The sequence below is a fragment of the Syngnathus typhle genome, linkage group LG4 (assembly GCF_033458585.1).
Source record: "Syngnathus typhle isolate RoL2023-S1 ecotype Sweden linkage group LG4, RoL_Styp_1.0, whole genome shotgun sequence".
In the NCBI taxonomy this organism is placed as follows: Eukaryota; Metazoa; Chordata; class Actinopteri; order Syngnathiformes; family Syngnathidae; genus Syngnathus; species Syngnathus typhle.
In genome coordinates this window covers 21,112,399-21,127,654 of record NC_083741.1, presented here as the reverse complement: position 1 = coordinate 21,127,654, position 15,256 = coordinate 21,112,399, and the positions used below count along the sequence as shown (strand labels likewise).

Here is a 15,256-nt window from a genome sequence, read left to right as displayed (position 1 = left end):
TTGTAATTGGGTTCATTGAAATGTATTTTTGAAGGAAATAGGTGACTTGTTTTGTCAGGTGTATGTGTTTGGCCACTTCCCCGCTTGCTCCAATGCAAAACAGCCACTGAGTGCCTAATAAAGTCCACGGGAAGAACGGCGAGCAAGTAAAGTGGCCGCTGATGAAGTCGAGCTCGTCTCCATGCCGAGCGGCATTAGAATGTAATTATGGTGCGGCGCTAACGAGATGCCGCCGCCGCCGCCGCCGTGGCAGACAATATGGAGCTCGGCGCCACGCTCTCCCGCCGCGTTCCAGGCCTCCTGTGTGGAACAATCAGACATCTAATCTGGACCGTAAAAAAAGCTGCCTCTCACCTCCGCCACCACGCCGCGCCGCCTGTCAGTTCCACTCCAGACCTCATCAGCGTGGCGGCGCCGGGCATCAAGCGTATCAGCCAGCTTGCTGACAAACGGACTACAACGCTTTGCTTTTATCTGTCCGCCATTGCAGCCATAAAGCCCATTGAATGTCACCGCTCCCCCCCCACACTTCGCCCCCCCCCCAAGTACGCAAAAAGCGCTCATCCCCGGCGCCGGATGAGATATGTGACACGGGGCCGGCGAGGTGGCCATGTTTCCTGTACGCCGAGGAGCATGGGGGTTAATGGGAAATGAAGGAGAAAGACCTTTTGTTCTTCCTTCTAAAAGGCTCGCACGGATAAGACGTGTGACTTTTCTCTGACTTTCATTTTCCCCGCCGCGCGGCCATTTTAATTGCCACGCGACAATAGACTGAAGTTGAGGGCGAAGGTAAGGGAAAATGCCTTTGAGGTTGGAAGTAGCCAGGTTGGGTTTAGTTAATGAATAGAGGACATTATGCATTTAAATGTGCATTAATTAGCCATTTGGAGGGCTTTCCCATACTCACTGGAATTAGTTTTAAATCCGCCCCTGAGGCCGTTTTTATTGAGCAATGTGAAATTTGGTCTATCTTGAGTAGACTCACGAAGAAAGTCTGAACAACTAATGCAGGAAAAAATATAAGTCGGACATTTTAGGATCATTTTCATTATGCAAAGTATATTTTGATATTTCACTTATCAAAATGATATTTGGTTGTTATTAGTGGACCCACAAACAGAAATGAAAGGCAGTCTGCCATTTTCAGTTTGCAAAATTCAATTTGTAGCTTGTAGACAGTGGCGGAGCTAGGATTTTTTTCCCATGGGGGGCCATGGGAGGGTCGACATTTTTTATTTGTTGTACAAAATCAAACAATTTTTTAAAAAATGTTGATGAAGATTGAATGTGTGTGCCTCAGGGGGGGACGGGTGGAAAAATTGGAAAATACCCCAAAATTTGGTCTGGCACCTCGGATGTCCGAGGAAATTTCAAGGGGTGCGGGGACACGAACCCACATAAGAGTTACAAGTATCAGAAAAGACATACAGTAGCATGTCCACTATTTCAGGTTGAAGCGAGACAATTTCTATGCAGTTCACAAAGTTCCACCGTTGCGGTTTTCTGAAAGACAGCATAACACAAAGAGGCTCAAAGGAGGAAATGCGACACTTGGCGACAGTGTCCTCTCTCGACTCGTCCGGTGTCAAAGCTGTATAACGACGCTCTGATCTCCTTCTGAAGGAGACCTCCTGCTGCTCGGGGGTCCGTTCAGCTGCAGACTGAGACACTGGTGGGGGGCTTTGCCAGTCTCATACATGCATTAAAATTGTGTGATCATGCCAATGCGCTCCTTTGAATGCATGACCGCGATTGAGAATTTGAATCTATGAATATATTAGCATTGAGTGAGACGAGCATTGCGTGCCCGGCTTGAGCCCTGCGAGAATGTTAGCTTGTGGCAATTAGCATCCGTCAGCGCTGTTAGCTCAAATGACAGCGTGACCCGTTTCAAGGGGGAGAGATGCGCCGCTCATGTCAAAACATTCTAGGCAATTTCCCTTCTTTGTAGCACGCTAAAGAAGGTAGCGCTAATGCACCAAATGTATATGCCGACCGAGAAACAAAATTAGACTAACGTGCCGTAAATCTAGCTAATGGTAGCATCCGCTATCTACCACAACAACTATTTAACAAAAAAGACCGACAAGGATTCTATCATTGGCCATAATGTGATTCGGGATTCGAGATAACATTTTAAACTTAAAGAAACTCCGTAGATAGAAGTAAAAGTATCAGCATCAGCTCTTTTGCCGCCCTTCACCTAAGTTGGTGGGAAAGCTACTACTACAGAAGCACTGCCTACATTATTACATCTCTGATAATCCATAAATCATATAAAATTCATTGGTGTGTCTTTGATTTCACTCTGAAGCACCAATCCTTGGTTATTTATTAGCATTAATTAGCATAATATTGATCTTCAATCAATCCAGCATGCTTTCTCAGGTGAAACTGGAGTACCGGGAAAAACCTCAGGCAAGCATGGGGAGAACATCCAACTGCAGATAGAATGAATCCCAAATCAGTTATCAATATTTCAAACTCATCTTACATTACTTTTAAGAATAAATTAACAATTTATAAAATTGAATCCTCTGAAGAGAAAATGCACCAAGAATGTGTCACACATGGCTAAGACTCTCCACTAACAACCCACACTAATCCTCAACATATAAAATCCAGTTTTCAGTCGAGATGTACCAACTCAAATCTGATTCCTATTTAGGTACACTACCGTTAAAAAGTTTGGGGTCACAAAATTGTTTGGGTGACCCCAAACTTTTGAACAGTAGTGTAAATATTATTATAATAAAATATTATGAATTAAATATTATAAATTATATCTTATATTTGTATAAGATTATATATAATCTATGAATATAAATATACATATATATTATAAGATTTTTTACACAGAAGATTATATATATAATCTATAAATAATTATCTAAATAAATAGATACACTACCGTTCAAAAGTTTGGGGTCACCCAAACAATTTTGTGACCCCAAACTTTTGAACGGTAGTGTATGTCTTTGGTACCTTTTTGTGGCATTGCCATCACAGAAAAAGCAAAGTAGGTAAATTCATAAATATACATGTAAAAGCCAATTAAAGTGTATAAGCCTCCATCCTCATGTTTGGATGGCACAGAAGCCTTGTTGTATTAATGTGATTTATTTTGTCCCCATTTATGTAATAATTATTCGCCCCAGTTGTCTTCCAAATAGTCCCGTCCCAGTCTTGCACTCATTATATCGATGCCGCGGCCGCATATTTGTGACTCACCGACCGCCGACATCTCGGCCACGGACGCTCGATAAGGACCCTCGATGAACTGCGGCGGATTGTCGTTGATGTCTTGCACTTTGATGATGAACTCGGACGGCGGCTCCAGCGGCTCGTCGGTGTCTGCGTTAATGACCTGGGCCGTGAGCGTGTACTCGGCCTTCTCTTCGCGGTCCAGCCTCTTCATGGCGTGGATGTCGCCCGTCAGCTCGTTGATGGCGAAGATGGTGCCGGCTCCCTCGCCGGCCAGCACGTACTTGATGCGCTTGCCGCCTACGTCCAAGTCCGTGTGGAGCTGGAAGAGAGAGTTCATTTCAGCACATCTCAAAACCAAGCAACACACAGGATGTTGATTTGACTGTGACTTTTTCTCCCTCTTAAATCTTCTCCATCGCTAAAGGTGAGCGGTGAAGCAGGACGGAGCTTCCAGGGAGGATTTTTTCCAATCCGACAATGTTCCGCGTCGTTTATTGTTAATAAAGCCGTGTTGGCCACAGTGGAGCAATGGCTCAAACTTCTGCCGTGCACTTCTCAGTGTTTTTTTTCAAACACTAATATTAGCTTCGCTGAAGTTTGTTGTTGATTAATAATCACATGCTAGGCAAACTGGACTCTCATATTGTTTTGGATGTTGCCAAGGTAATGTTTGTAAATTGACAGTGATTGTTTTTGATGTTTACAAAAACAAACAAGGTTCGTTATTGAGCAAAAGGCTAATGCTAGCTTTAGCGAAGATTCAAGTGTTTTTGAGATGTTAGCGTTACAAAACTGTCCTCACTGCTTACAAAAAGAAAAACATTAGATGGTTGTCCATCTTTGAATTACAAAGTATTGACACTTATGATGCTGTGCGTATTGGCCAGCAAAGAATACAAGCTGGCAGGCACGCATGGAAAACATCAACATTCAGCAGCTTTAATTGAATTTTCCTGCCACAGCGTTTTCAACGTCAGCCCTTCCGCCCGAGTCGGTCACGCTGCAGGATGGCTGAAGCCTAAAAAAAATATTTATAATAACAAAACGGTGACCTCTAATGCCAGCCTAAAGAAATCCGCTTTGCCTCGTAGGCAAATTTTGTTCTTTCCGACACTGACAAAGCAACATTCACTCCAATTGTCACACCTTGCACTTTTTGTTTGCCTAATTGCGGAATCATTCCGCATGAACGATGTGACTCATTAGGGGGGAAAAAACCCTCGCCACATTTCGCATGCTGAGAAACTCTTTAAACGGACACCAATTAATGACAGCCTGTCATTTTTCTTAATAGTATAAGTGATTTTTTTTGGGGAGTGTTGATGGCCATTGGTCACTTCAATGCGAGGGGCAATTGGCTATTTTAGCGAACATTTTCTTTAAAATTTTGGCTTCTATGCAGTATTATCAGTTGTGATCAAATTGAAGGTTGACATATATTCGTTTTGCCGACACGTATAAAAACGAATGCCCTTGGCGCTTCAAAGTCAAACTGGTGTTTGATGTTTACAAAAACATTTGGGAAGCTTTGACGTTATCAAAAAAAAAATGGAAAAAAGCCTAAAGTGGGTTTGGTGAAGACCAAAGATTTGAAGAGTAAAACGAGATATGGTGTTTTTTTTGAAGACTCATGGCCTGATTGTAATGAGCGGGAGCAAAACTGCTAGTTTGATTGCGAGGGCTCTTGAAAAGAGGTAAAAAGCGGCGGAAGCGGCTATTTTTGAAAGCTGTGATTCTTTCACCGTGGAACATTTGTGAGGGCACAGCAACTATTAAATAAAGTTTGAAGTGATTAAATTGAATGTGTTATTAGATGCGAAACAAACATTTTACAAAGAACACAAAAGAAATCAATGGCTGTATTGAAAAATCAGAAATCACATAAAAAGTTCGGTTCGTCAAACTCGGCCCAAGTATGTGCTCATTGAATTTCTGTGCCCAGCCTTTGTAACTTTTTGCTTCAAAGTTGGATAAGCAAACTTGATATTGATGAAAAAGTACAATTCAAAACACAGACAAATCCTACAAGGGGTTCATTGAAGACTAAATTGTCAATTTTCCAAAAGGAAATAAAAGTAGACAAGTTGTACTAAAGAGTCAGTTGTCTTTGATGCCGAAAAAAGACACACGCTGTATTTGTGGAAACCTGAATAAACTCTATTTCCATCCATTTCCGCCCACCCGTAACTGCATGGCGTTGCTCATCCTGTCAGCGCAGGAGAAGGCGGACAGAAGAAAATATGTCAATCCCGGGAGAAAGTACGTTTTTATTGCAATTACTTGAAACAATCACGCCGTCCTAATGAGGAAGATCCTGTAGTTTGTTTTTTTAACCTCTCCCCCACCAACACCCATTGGCCCTGTTTCCTCACGCTTAAGTGTTCGCCCTCAGAGGGAGCTAATGATTGCGCTCTATGTCAGGGCAAATACGAGCGAGGACGTGTGCTCCTCCCTTGCATGTAGCGTGGCGTGAAAGCGGGAACGCTAGGGCGGAGACGCTGTCACGCGTCATGGCGGGATGTCAGCAAACGTCTGCCTGATGCACTCTGAGGCGCAGCATCCGACATCTCGCGTCTCTCGGGAGAGTGGCTAATGTGTCTCGTGCTTAAACTTTAGTCTATTTCTTAGTCTTGTATTGCCAAGAGTGACAAATTAAGTATATGTTTTCAAAGTTAATACCCAAAGCTCGCTGGCTAGTTTGAGTCACTCACTGCTTAGCATCCAGCCATTTTTTTTTGGCACATGTAGAATTTGGAGGGCTATTTCAATCTTTTTTCTAGTTTTTCTAATTCTTTCGGTAAGGAGTCGCCATAGCACATCAACCGCCAATCAAATATTCCACCTGCAAGGGAAAATATGCCAGTCGTCGCATGATAAGAACCAAAAAAATGGAATGTTGCGAGGGAAAGCTGCCACATTTTCACGACAGAATTTCCCATGAGGCAAAGAACCCTCAAGTAGATCAATAACGTATTTACCTAACAATTGAACGCCCCCTCGAGCAATTGTTTCAACAAGGTAGTATCCTCAATATAGCTGCCAACAACAATGTTCTCCTGAGAAAAATTAATGCTGTCAACAAAAACCTTTTATAGGTCAAACTTTTTTTTTAAAAAAGCAAAAAAAATCATCTAAAAAAACTACAGAAATGTTTTCAACTCATTCACTACCATTGACGACAATAGACGTCAAACATTTTTTTTAACAATGAAATCGTTAAATGGGCATTAAAACTACATGTAGGGACACCGATTTCTATCGATCAGCGTAATTAATACCCCGTTTTGGCATCAAATGACGTCGCCCTACTCCAATTAAGGCTCTAAAAGAAAAGCGCGCCAGCGTCCTAATCATTCACAAACACTCCAGCACATTAGCGCCCGAGTGACGACAACTGTGTGAAGTCTCGCTGAGATGCCGCTAAATGTCACAATTGTGCCGCGACTCCAATGTGACAAACACGATGTGCTTGTTAAAAGGAGGCCGTGACCAGACGGGCGGTTGGGGTGGGGAAATGTCATGTTAAGCATTAACTATGCAGGAGTTTGCGTGCTGTTATGTAAAGTGAAAGCTCGAGGCTGTGCGTTTGTATATTTGTTTATGCTACGCCATCGTTGAATGCCAGATGTTGACCTCTTTTGATTCCATTTGTCTTTTTTAACCATGTTTACTATCGAAATCCGTTACGGCTTTTCATAGTTGCATGGACTCAAAATAAGCAATAAAATTAGCGCTGCCATTTCATTTCTTCTGCAACCCCTCGGGCCGCCGTAGCCTAAATAGTTCCTGCGACTTGAACATCCCTGGAAATTAATCGCAGCTTTTCCCATCCCGTTTGTTGAATTTGGACTCAGTTAATTACACCTCCATGAATAATCTGTAACTCTAAATATTGCAATAACATTTGGAATCTACCAAGCAGATGGCGCAATGCATGATATATGATAGGCTTTGCTATTTTTGGCAACATAGCCCCCCCTGAACCACCACCGACCCTCACGCCATGCCTTGTGCCATGGCACTTTCTTTTCCCCTTTCATTTAAATTGTATTTAAAATAGCCCAAACTCAATGAGCGGCGATAGAATGAATTTTGACTTTTTAAGGCCACATCATTTAGATTTGAGACATCTCATTCATTGGATTTTGCCATTTTCTTTTCTCCAGTAGACTAAAGGGAATTCATGTCACGCTAAAAACTAAACTAAAATAAGCTACATGTTGTCGTGGATTAGCTTTAGCTTCTGATAACTAAAATGTAAACACAAACATGCAATATCCAGACCACACTTAATGGCTATCACGTCGAAGCCAAAAAGCTAAGCAGAGCAAAGTGCGTTTTTGTTTGCACAGATTAGCATTAGCTTCTGATGATCGGCACGTAAACACAATTTAACGTCGGGGGGGTAGCAGTCACAAGCGGAACCACCGAAGCTAGAAAAACCCGAGTGTACTTTTACAAACACGCCGCAGAACGAAACGATTTTGCCATTGTGACGATTAAAAAAAAAAAAAAAAAAACACGGAGGGGAGCTCATTTCCAAAGATGCCGAGGTATCACTTTAAAAGCCTCAATTACTTTGCCAAATGGCCTATTTGCACAAGTCAGCTCTCCTCTCACACAAAGAAGAGTGAGGTCTGTTGGGACTGCGTAGCGTCTTTGACACGCAACAATAATCAATATGGCTGCCCAAGGAGGTCAAACGCAGTATTGGAGGAGGCCAATGAGTGCCGCTTGCGAGGCTTGCTTTTCATTTGTTATCGGCGTGCACGCTCTTCCATTACCGAGACAATGGGAAGGAGATGGTGTCAAGGATCTTTATAAATGAAGCCAACCTCATGTAGTGAAGGTACAGTCATTACAGTCAGAATAGCAAAGTCGCCCACCCTTTGCTTTTGCCGATAACACCAATTAGATTCAAGTCTGTCGGAAAGTCCCAAATATCGTACCGGTTAACCAATTGAGCTTCAACAACTAAAATATGACTTAGAATTTACATTCCTACGCAGGAAATTGTCATAATGTGGGCCGCTAGTCCGATTAATTAAAATCGTGAGTTTTGGGGGAAAAAATCGTATTTGATTATTACAGAAAGAATCTGGGAGAGGTTCAAAAGGCAAATAAAAGCTCAGCTTGCTTTTAATGAAACTAAAAGTTTATCCTTTGTTGCTTTCAGAGGACATATTTTGGCTCTCTGACAAAGTGTCAATGAGTTGCTCTGCGGGAGGTAGCAGAACATGCTGAGCTAAAAACAAAACAGGCCGTCCCCGCCCCCTCCCTACCGGCTTGCGGGTTTCGAACCCAGAATGCTAAAAGAAAGAAGGCTTCAATGCAGAATACCCTTTGCGTCCATTTTTTTTTTTTCCGACAGGGTGCAGATGGGTCGCGTAGCAAGTCGGAGTGAGATTTCTCGGCCCAGATGGAGCGGCTGGGCTTTTGTGATTCATCTTTAAGCATTTCACGCTCGCTCCCGCCTTCTTCATTTCACTCGCGATTTCGCAAAAACCCCGGAACAAACGTCATTGGCGTTCTTGTTAAATGTCACGTGCGACAAATAAGTTCCACATGCAAGACACACGCAAAACTTTGACTACAAAATGGAATCATAGCTACAAATGACTTGTCGCTAGGCGGAATTTGAAGGGCTCATGGATAACTGCCCCATGGCAAAAGAAATGTCTCTCTAATGTCATCTATAAAGTGATCTCTATTTGATGATTTATGTTAACGCAACTCACTAACGTGTCCTCGAAAAGATTGGAACTATTTCCGTGTGCTGCCCGATTCAAATGAGGAAATGCGTTCAGAGTATCCATCGGCGGTCTCTTCTGTAGAGTGTCAATGTAAAATAATAACACTCAAGAGCAAAGAAAAAAGAAAAAGCTTTCCAGTGGCTGCCGCAATTCATTTGAAGCAGAAAGGCTAATTTGATGACCTTAAGGGTTTCAATAGGAGTAACATTCCTCCTCCAATTCATCACATGTTTCGTAATGTTAGCTTGAAAAGAAAAAAGGAGAAAACGGGAGTGAAAGTTGGCGACTACCGTTTAATTGAGGTGAATATAAAGCACAGTGTCAGTCTGCCACATTTGAACAATTCTTTTTTTTCTCCCATGAACCCCCAATCAGGTTTCCCACATACTTTATGTACAGTACAATCGCCTATTTCTGTAATTAGGGCTTATATGGAGATGTTCTCCACACAAGCCTGTTTAAACCTTTTATTTTCAACCTGAAGAGCAAATTAGCGAGCTCAGATGTCACCATGTAAAGGCTCTGTGAAGCTGATAGTGATAGTTTGGAGCAGGAAAAAAATAATCCATTTTATTCCCCAGTAGAAATCTAACAGGGGTGGAATGTCGGACGAAACTCGATTCAGGACCAAGAACTACAATTCCACTGTGCTGCACAAAATATTTTCTATGGAAAAAAATTATAATTAAATAAAAATAAATAAAATAAAAATAAAGAAATAACATCCTGGAACAGATTGTAGGTTGTTATTTTGTTGAGTCTTTACGCGTAGAAGATGAAGATATTGTATAGCTGACAGTCTGATTATGCCCTTTTTTTCTTTTTCAAACAGTTTCGATTGTATTCTTCCCACAAGAATTATGAGAATGACTGGTATTACAGATAATACAACCGCTTCAGTACATCAATATTCAGATGGAGCTTCTCCACATTCAAAGCCAGAGAAGCTCTCTGAGGACTAGAAAGGGGATTTCAGGCAGTATTTGCTTAGGTCCGAGAACAAAAGGGCGACAGTACACGCAAGCTCCATCGACCGTTAATAATCATCTGCGCCTCGTCCTTTGCGAGGGCTCGTGATACGGGGTGTCATTAGATATGCAAATAACTTTGTCGCCGGGATTAGGAAACGGGGGGAAAATGAGCGAGAGGCACGGAGCCGGCTGAAACAATTAAGCTTGAGATTTTGGCAGCTGGCTCAGGCCTGGCAAGGCGGCAGCGTCGACGTCAACGCCCTCGTCTGAGTGGATGTGACACGGAAACCGGGCACCGTTTATGAACGTGTCACACCGGCTCACGCTGGATGGACGCGATGAGTGTGGATTGTCTTTTCTCGGCGTACCTGTTGGATCTCTCAACAATTTAACAATTCGGGAGAGAAAAGTGTTTTGGAAAGAGCAGAATCTCCAGGAGAGGATGAGGAAGGTTGAAAGCTGTTATTGGCATTTCATCATATACTCATTATTTATTTACGGTGGAAACAAAATGATTCTCGAGCGTTTCTGCCGATTTGGTGATAAATAATGAAGACATTGAAAGTTTAAGAATGTTGCTTTGCTGTTTTGGAGCCTATTATCAAGACTCCACTCCTACTACCTCGGACTTGATTTGGGGTATGGACTATTGCCGAATACTGGTGGTGGAGTTGCCAGGTCTCGAAGGTTTTTCAGCAAATAGAAACAGAAAAAGCAAACACTGACAATAAAGCTAAAATCAAATTCGACTAAATATATCTGACTAAATCGCAACTCCGTTCGTCCCCGGAGTGTGTGATGAATTGCAGGGTGGAAATTGCTTCTCATAATCCCGCACTCCCTTGTTACCGGAGCCTTTGTTCCCTGTTTACTTTCTTTTAATCGCGGGCATAGCTGAGAAAACAATCAAAATATGAAAATCAATCTAATGTATTTGTATTCAAAGGTTACCTGGAGCAAAGTAGGAAAGCAGGTTAAGCCCGAAGGGCTTTGATCATTGCAGGAAAAGTGCTTATTTTAAGAACAGGCAACAACAGATAGTCGCAGAGCGACGCCTCATAAAAAGAGAGAAAATCTTTAACAAGCCAAATGAGAAAGAGACAGCGGGGATGAGGCCCACCGAGTCCACTCTATCATTCGCTAAGATAAGCCCCCGAGTCCAAAAAGGAGCCGGCGCTAACTTCAAAAGGATTTAATGTTCACGCGGGTCCTGGCGTGCTGTAGAGGTTTTTTTTTTTCGAGTGTTTAATTCCATAGTGCAAGGTGGCGTTTAACATGAATAACTAACCGAGAGCGGTAATCTATAATTATAGGACACTTATCGTATTCTCCGGACTATAAGACACTACTTTTTGCACAAGCTTTGAACCCTGCGGCTTATAGACCAGTGCGGTTTATCTATGGATTTCTCATGATTTTTATTGTATTGTCTGATTTGTGCATATTTTTTATATATGGAAATTAAACATTAAAACAACTGCGTCTTATAGTCCAGTGCGGCTTATAATATGAGCAAAAAAAAAGGATTTTCCCCTAATTTTAGCTGGTGAGGCTAATATTCAGGTGCGGCTTATAGTCCAGAAAGTCCAGTAAATGCTTGAGTCAAGTGATCACTCCCAAAACGGCGCAAACGCCTCTTTCTAACTCAACCAAAACCATCAGAACTAAGTTGGAATAAGACATCCCCCCTCCCATCGCTTCTGTACTCTTGGGAATTGAACTTGCAACCTCGAGGCGCAGACAGAATCGCCACACAACCGGACTGTCACGCGAATTGGACCCCCGCAGCTAAGTGAAACGCGTCAGCACGGAGCTAACGGGTCGGCAAGCGTTATTTCGGACATGCCATTTGTCTTCTGTAATAAGACGTGAGGGCTGGCAGACATTTGAAGGAAACAAGTCCTTCCAGGAAAGATGCACTCTACCAGGAATACTCATCGTGTGCGTGTGTGCTTGTGTGTGCATGAGTGTGCATGTGTGTGCATGTGTGTGTGTCCTCCCCATTACAGCTGACTGCGAGATGGATGCTGGCTGTCACACCTGCCTGACTTTGTTCCCGCCAGATGCGGCGGCAGGGTCACCGGGAAAGCGCCCAAACACTCATCAATCTCAAGCGTTGTCCGACGTTTCTTCCAACTCGGCGGCGGTGGCTTCCAACATCCATTTAGACGATGGGGAAAACAACAAAAACACACACGCGTACACAATCACACAAACACACGGACACGCGTGCGTATTCAAACACACCCAGACGCTCTCTTAGCGGCACAAACACACACACCTCAGTTCGCTTGGAAAACAAAACAGCACGTGAGCTGTAAAAGTGATTTTGGGGCGAGGTCGTTGCCGTCATTCAAGGTAATTGAATTTGGGTCCTACGCACATAGTAGGTGCCAGTAGCCCAACCCGCTCGCCCACCCGCCGCCTTTTTAATAACAACCACACCACAAAGTCGAAAGGACACAGATGGAGTCGGACACTTGCAAATTCGACAAATAGATGCATCACATATATGACACATGCGTGTGGACAAGTTTTTAGACTACGGGCTATCCTTATTATTTTTCTTTCTATTTTGCAAAGTGGCTACAACGACGGCATAAAGGTCTTCCATGGAGATTGATCCTCCAAGTGGAGGGAGACACTCTACCCCCGCACAAAGACCCTTCCTGTGTGTGCATGCGTGTCCCAGACATGCTCAGTGTCACAGCAAACGTGTGATGAACTTTGCGAGTGGCGCGCCACGTCCTCGCAGCAGACTGTGTCGAAATCCTGGACACACACTGATACACAGAACATTTTTGCTTCCTGTGAATTTCATTGTGTGAATTCACACTCAGTAGGAAAGTGCATAGGCAGTCATGGTCTTCCTGCTATGAAGCTTCCTCTACTTTTTCTTGTCAAGTCACACTTTAATGTGTAAGAACCTTCTTCCGTTTAAACGATTAGCCGAGCTGTAGGATATTGGTGGTCCGTTTGTACTACACAATTGTGCTTTTAGTTTATTTATTATTATTACCGTATTATCTGCACTATAAGGCGCACCTAAAAACCTCCAATTTTCTCAAAAGCCGACAGTGCGCCTTATAATCAGGTGCGCCTTATATATGGACCAATATTGAGCCACTACAGCAGGCGTGTCCAAAGTCCGGCCCACGGGCCAAATGTATATATCTTATATATGGACAAAGTTTTAAAATGGGCCATTCATTGAAGGTCCGCCTTATAATCCGGTGCGCTTTATATATGGACACAGTTCTAAAATGGGCCATTCGTTGAAGGTGTGCCTTATAGTGTGGAAAATACGGTATTATTATAATAATAATTATTATTATTTGTAGGAGTAGTAATTAGGATGACTGTCAAAAAAAGCAACACCATGATTCACGATAGCCGAGCAACATGCTAATGAAAATTTAGGGTTCCGGGTCCTAAACAATAAGTGTCACGCTGCAGCTTTGCCCGGTAACGTGAAGAGGAGGAGGGGGGGGGGGGTCTTTGGGACGTGTCGTGAAAGAGAAGCGACCAACAGCACCGCCGACACCCCCCCCAAACCTCCCCTGAGCAAGCGTACAACAACAAACGGAATATTCAAGAGCGGCAAGCAAAGGATGCCGCGGGATGAAAACGTCTCACCCACAGAGGATCCCATATTTGCCCGTTTGAAAAGCAGCACGCTTTACAAATCACATTCCAAACTAATTTGCGCTCCTTGGGATTTCCGGCAGAGCTTTTTTTTTTTTTTTTGGAAGTGTGTGTTTTTGTGTGTGTCGCCTGAAAATAAGTCCATACGCGACCGAAGATGTACACACCCTCCTGTGCACGTTGGCCTCAAATGTGGAAGCGACACAACAAAGTCCTCTGGTGTTACATCTTCTCTACTTTATTACAAGTCTTCAGGGAGTGAAAAGGTGGGGGTGACGGGGCGGGGGGGGGGTCTGGAGCCAGGGCTATCTGTTTACATTTTCTTTACAGGGCGATATTGGAATTATAATTGTGTTCTACGCTACCTTTTTTTCTACACTCTGCTCTGTTTAAAGGTCCTGTGGACGCGGTGAGATGAAGAAAAATGGAGGCCTTTGGAGGGATTCGATTACCAGGGAAGAAAATGCAGCTGCACGCCGCCGCTGCCTGTTTTCTTTTTTTTTTTTTCTCAACAGGTGGCAATTCCTTAAGGCGCTTGGACGAGTTGCAATGATTTTCATGATGAATTCACGAAATGGTCAAAATGTTTTGACACCCACGAAATTGGCTAAAAAAATCTTGGTGATCCTAAAATAGCAGAGGCCGTGTGTTCTTTAGGCTTGTTGAGACTTTTTATGGGTCATCTGACTGACATGCCCACAAAATTTTCAGAACTGGGGCTGAATTTTTAATTCCCGTTCAAGTTTGAACAGAATTTAAGTTAAATGATCAGACATTGTCACTATCTGGATTTTTTGTGCTTATGTTTTGGGGGTCCGTCTTGTCATAATTGATTTAACTGTCAAATGTTGCTAAATGAAATTGCCTCGATCCATTCCACAGTAGGGGGCAGTGATGTGCATAATAAGCCGATGCATGCTGCCAAAAGCAGACAGCTAGTAAAAAAAAAAAAGAGATACTACCTCCTTGGCAGAATTAGATCTTACAAGTAAGGCGTATGCTTGTGTACTTTATTTTTTAACTCAAGGTTGCTGTAGGTCATGGAATTGAAGTGCCGCCTGGGCTCAGCGCTCACTTTAAGTGTGTGTTAAAGGAACGCATTCATTTAGTGTTGGTTTGAATACAGCCTTTGATATATATATAATTCAGCACCTCGGATCTCAACACTGGAACAAACTGAACGAGGGTGGACCTCATACAAACCCAGAGCCACAAAGCCAACAAATTGGATTCAAAAGTATACGTAAAAAAAAAAACTAAAGCACGAGTACTTTTGTAACGTGGCTCAAATTTGGCGTCATTCATTTTCACAGTGAAATTGGTTTTAAAAAGAAATGTCAGTGAGGTCTCTTGGTCATATTCCACAAACAGCATAAATATTGCAACCCAATTTGGATAACTGGCACAATACCGCGACCTCATTTGCACTCGTGCGGCTGTGCAGCCGAGTGTACGCTTGTAATTCGTATCCTTGACAATTTTTTTTTCAGAATTAATTAAAAAGGCAGCGAGAGAAAGCAAGCGCAGGTGGCGCAAGTGAAAAATGCTCACACGTGTCCATTTCGCTGATGACTTCTAATTGTATCCTTGTCGTTATTTGCAGCTACATTTCAATGAGATGCCTCTGCCTCTTTTTTTTCTTCATAATACAATTTCCACTCTAATATGACTCTGTCAATA

The 15,256-nt window shown here is 42.9% G+C and overlaps 1 protein-coding gene across 1 annotated transcript in view; it reads right to left on the bottom strand.

The window, feature by feature from the left end:
* The window catches only part of cdh8 (cadherin 8), a 64,600-nt gene that overhangs the window by 35,714 nt on the left and 13,630 nt on the right, over window positions 1-15,256 (bottom strand). The window contains exon 2 of the mRNA XM_061275892.1: window positions 3,232-3,526. Within this exon, the coding sequence (XP_061131876.1) occupies window positions 3,232-3,526 (295 nt within the window). The remainder of the gene's footprint in view (window positions 1-3,231; window positions 3,527-15,256) is intronic.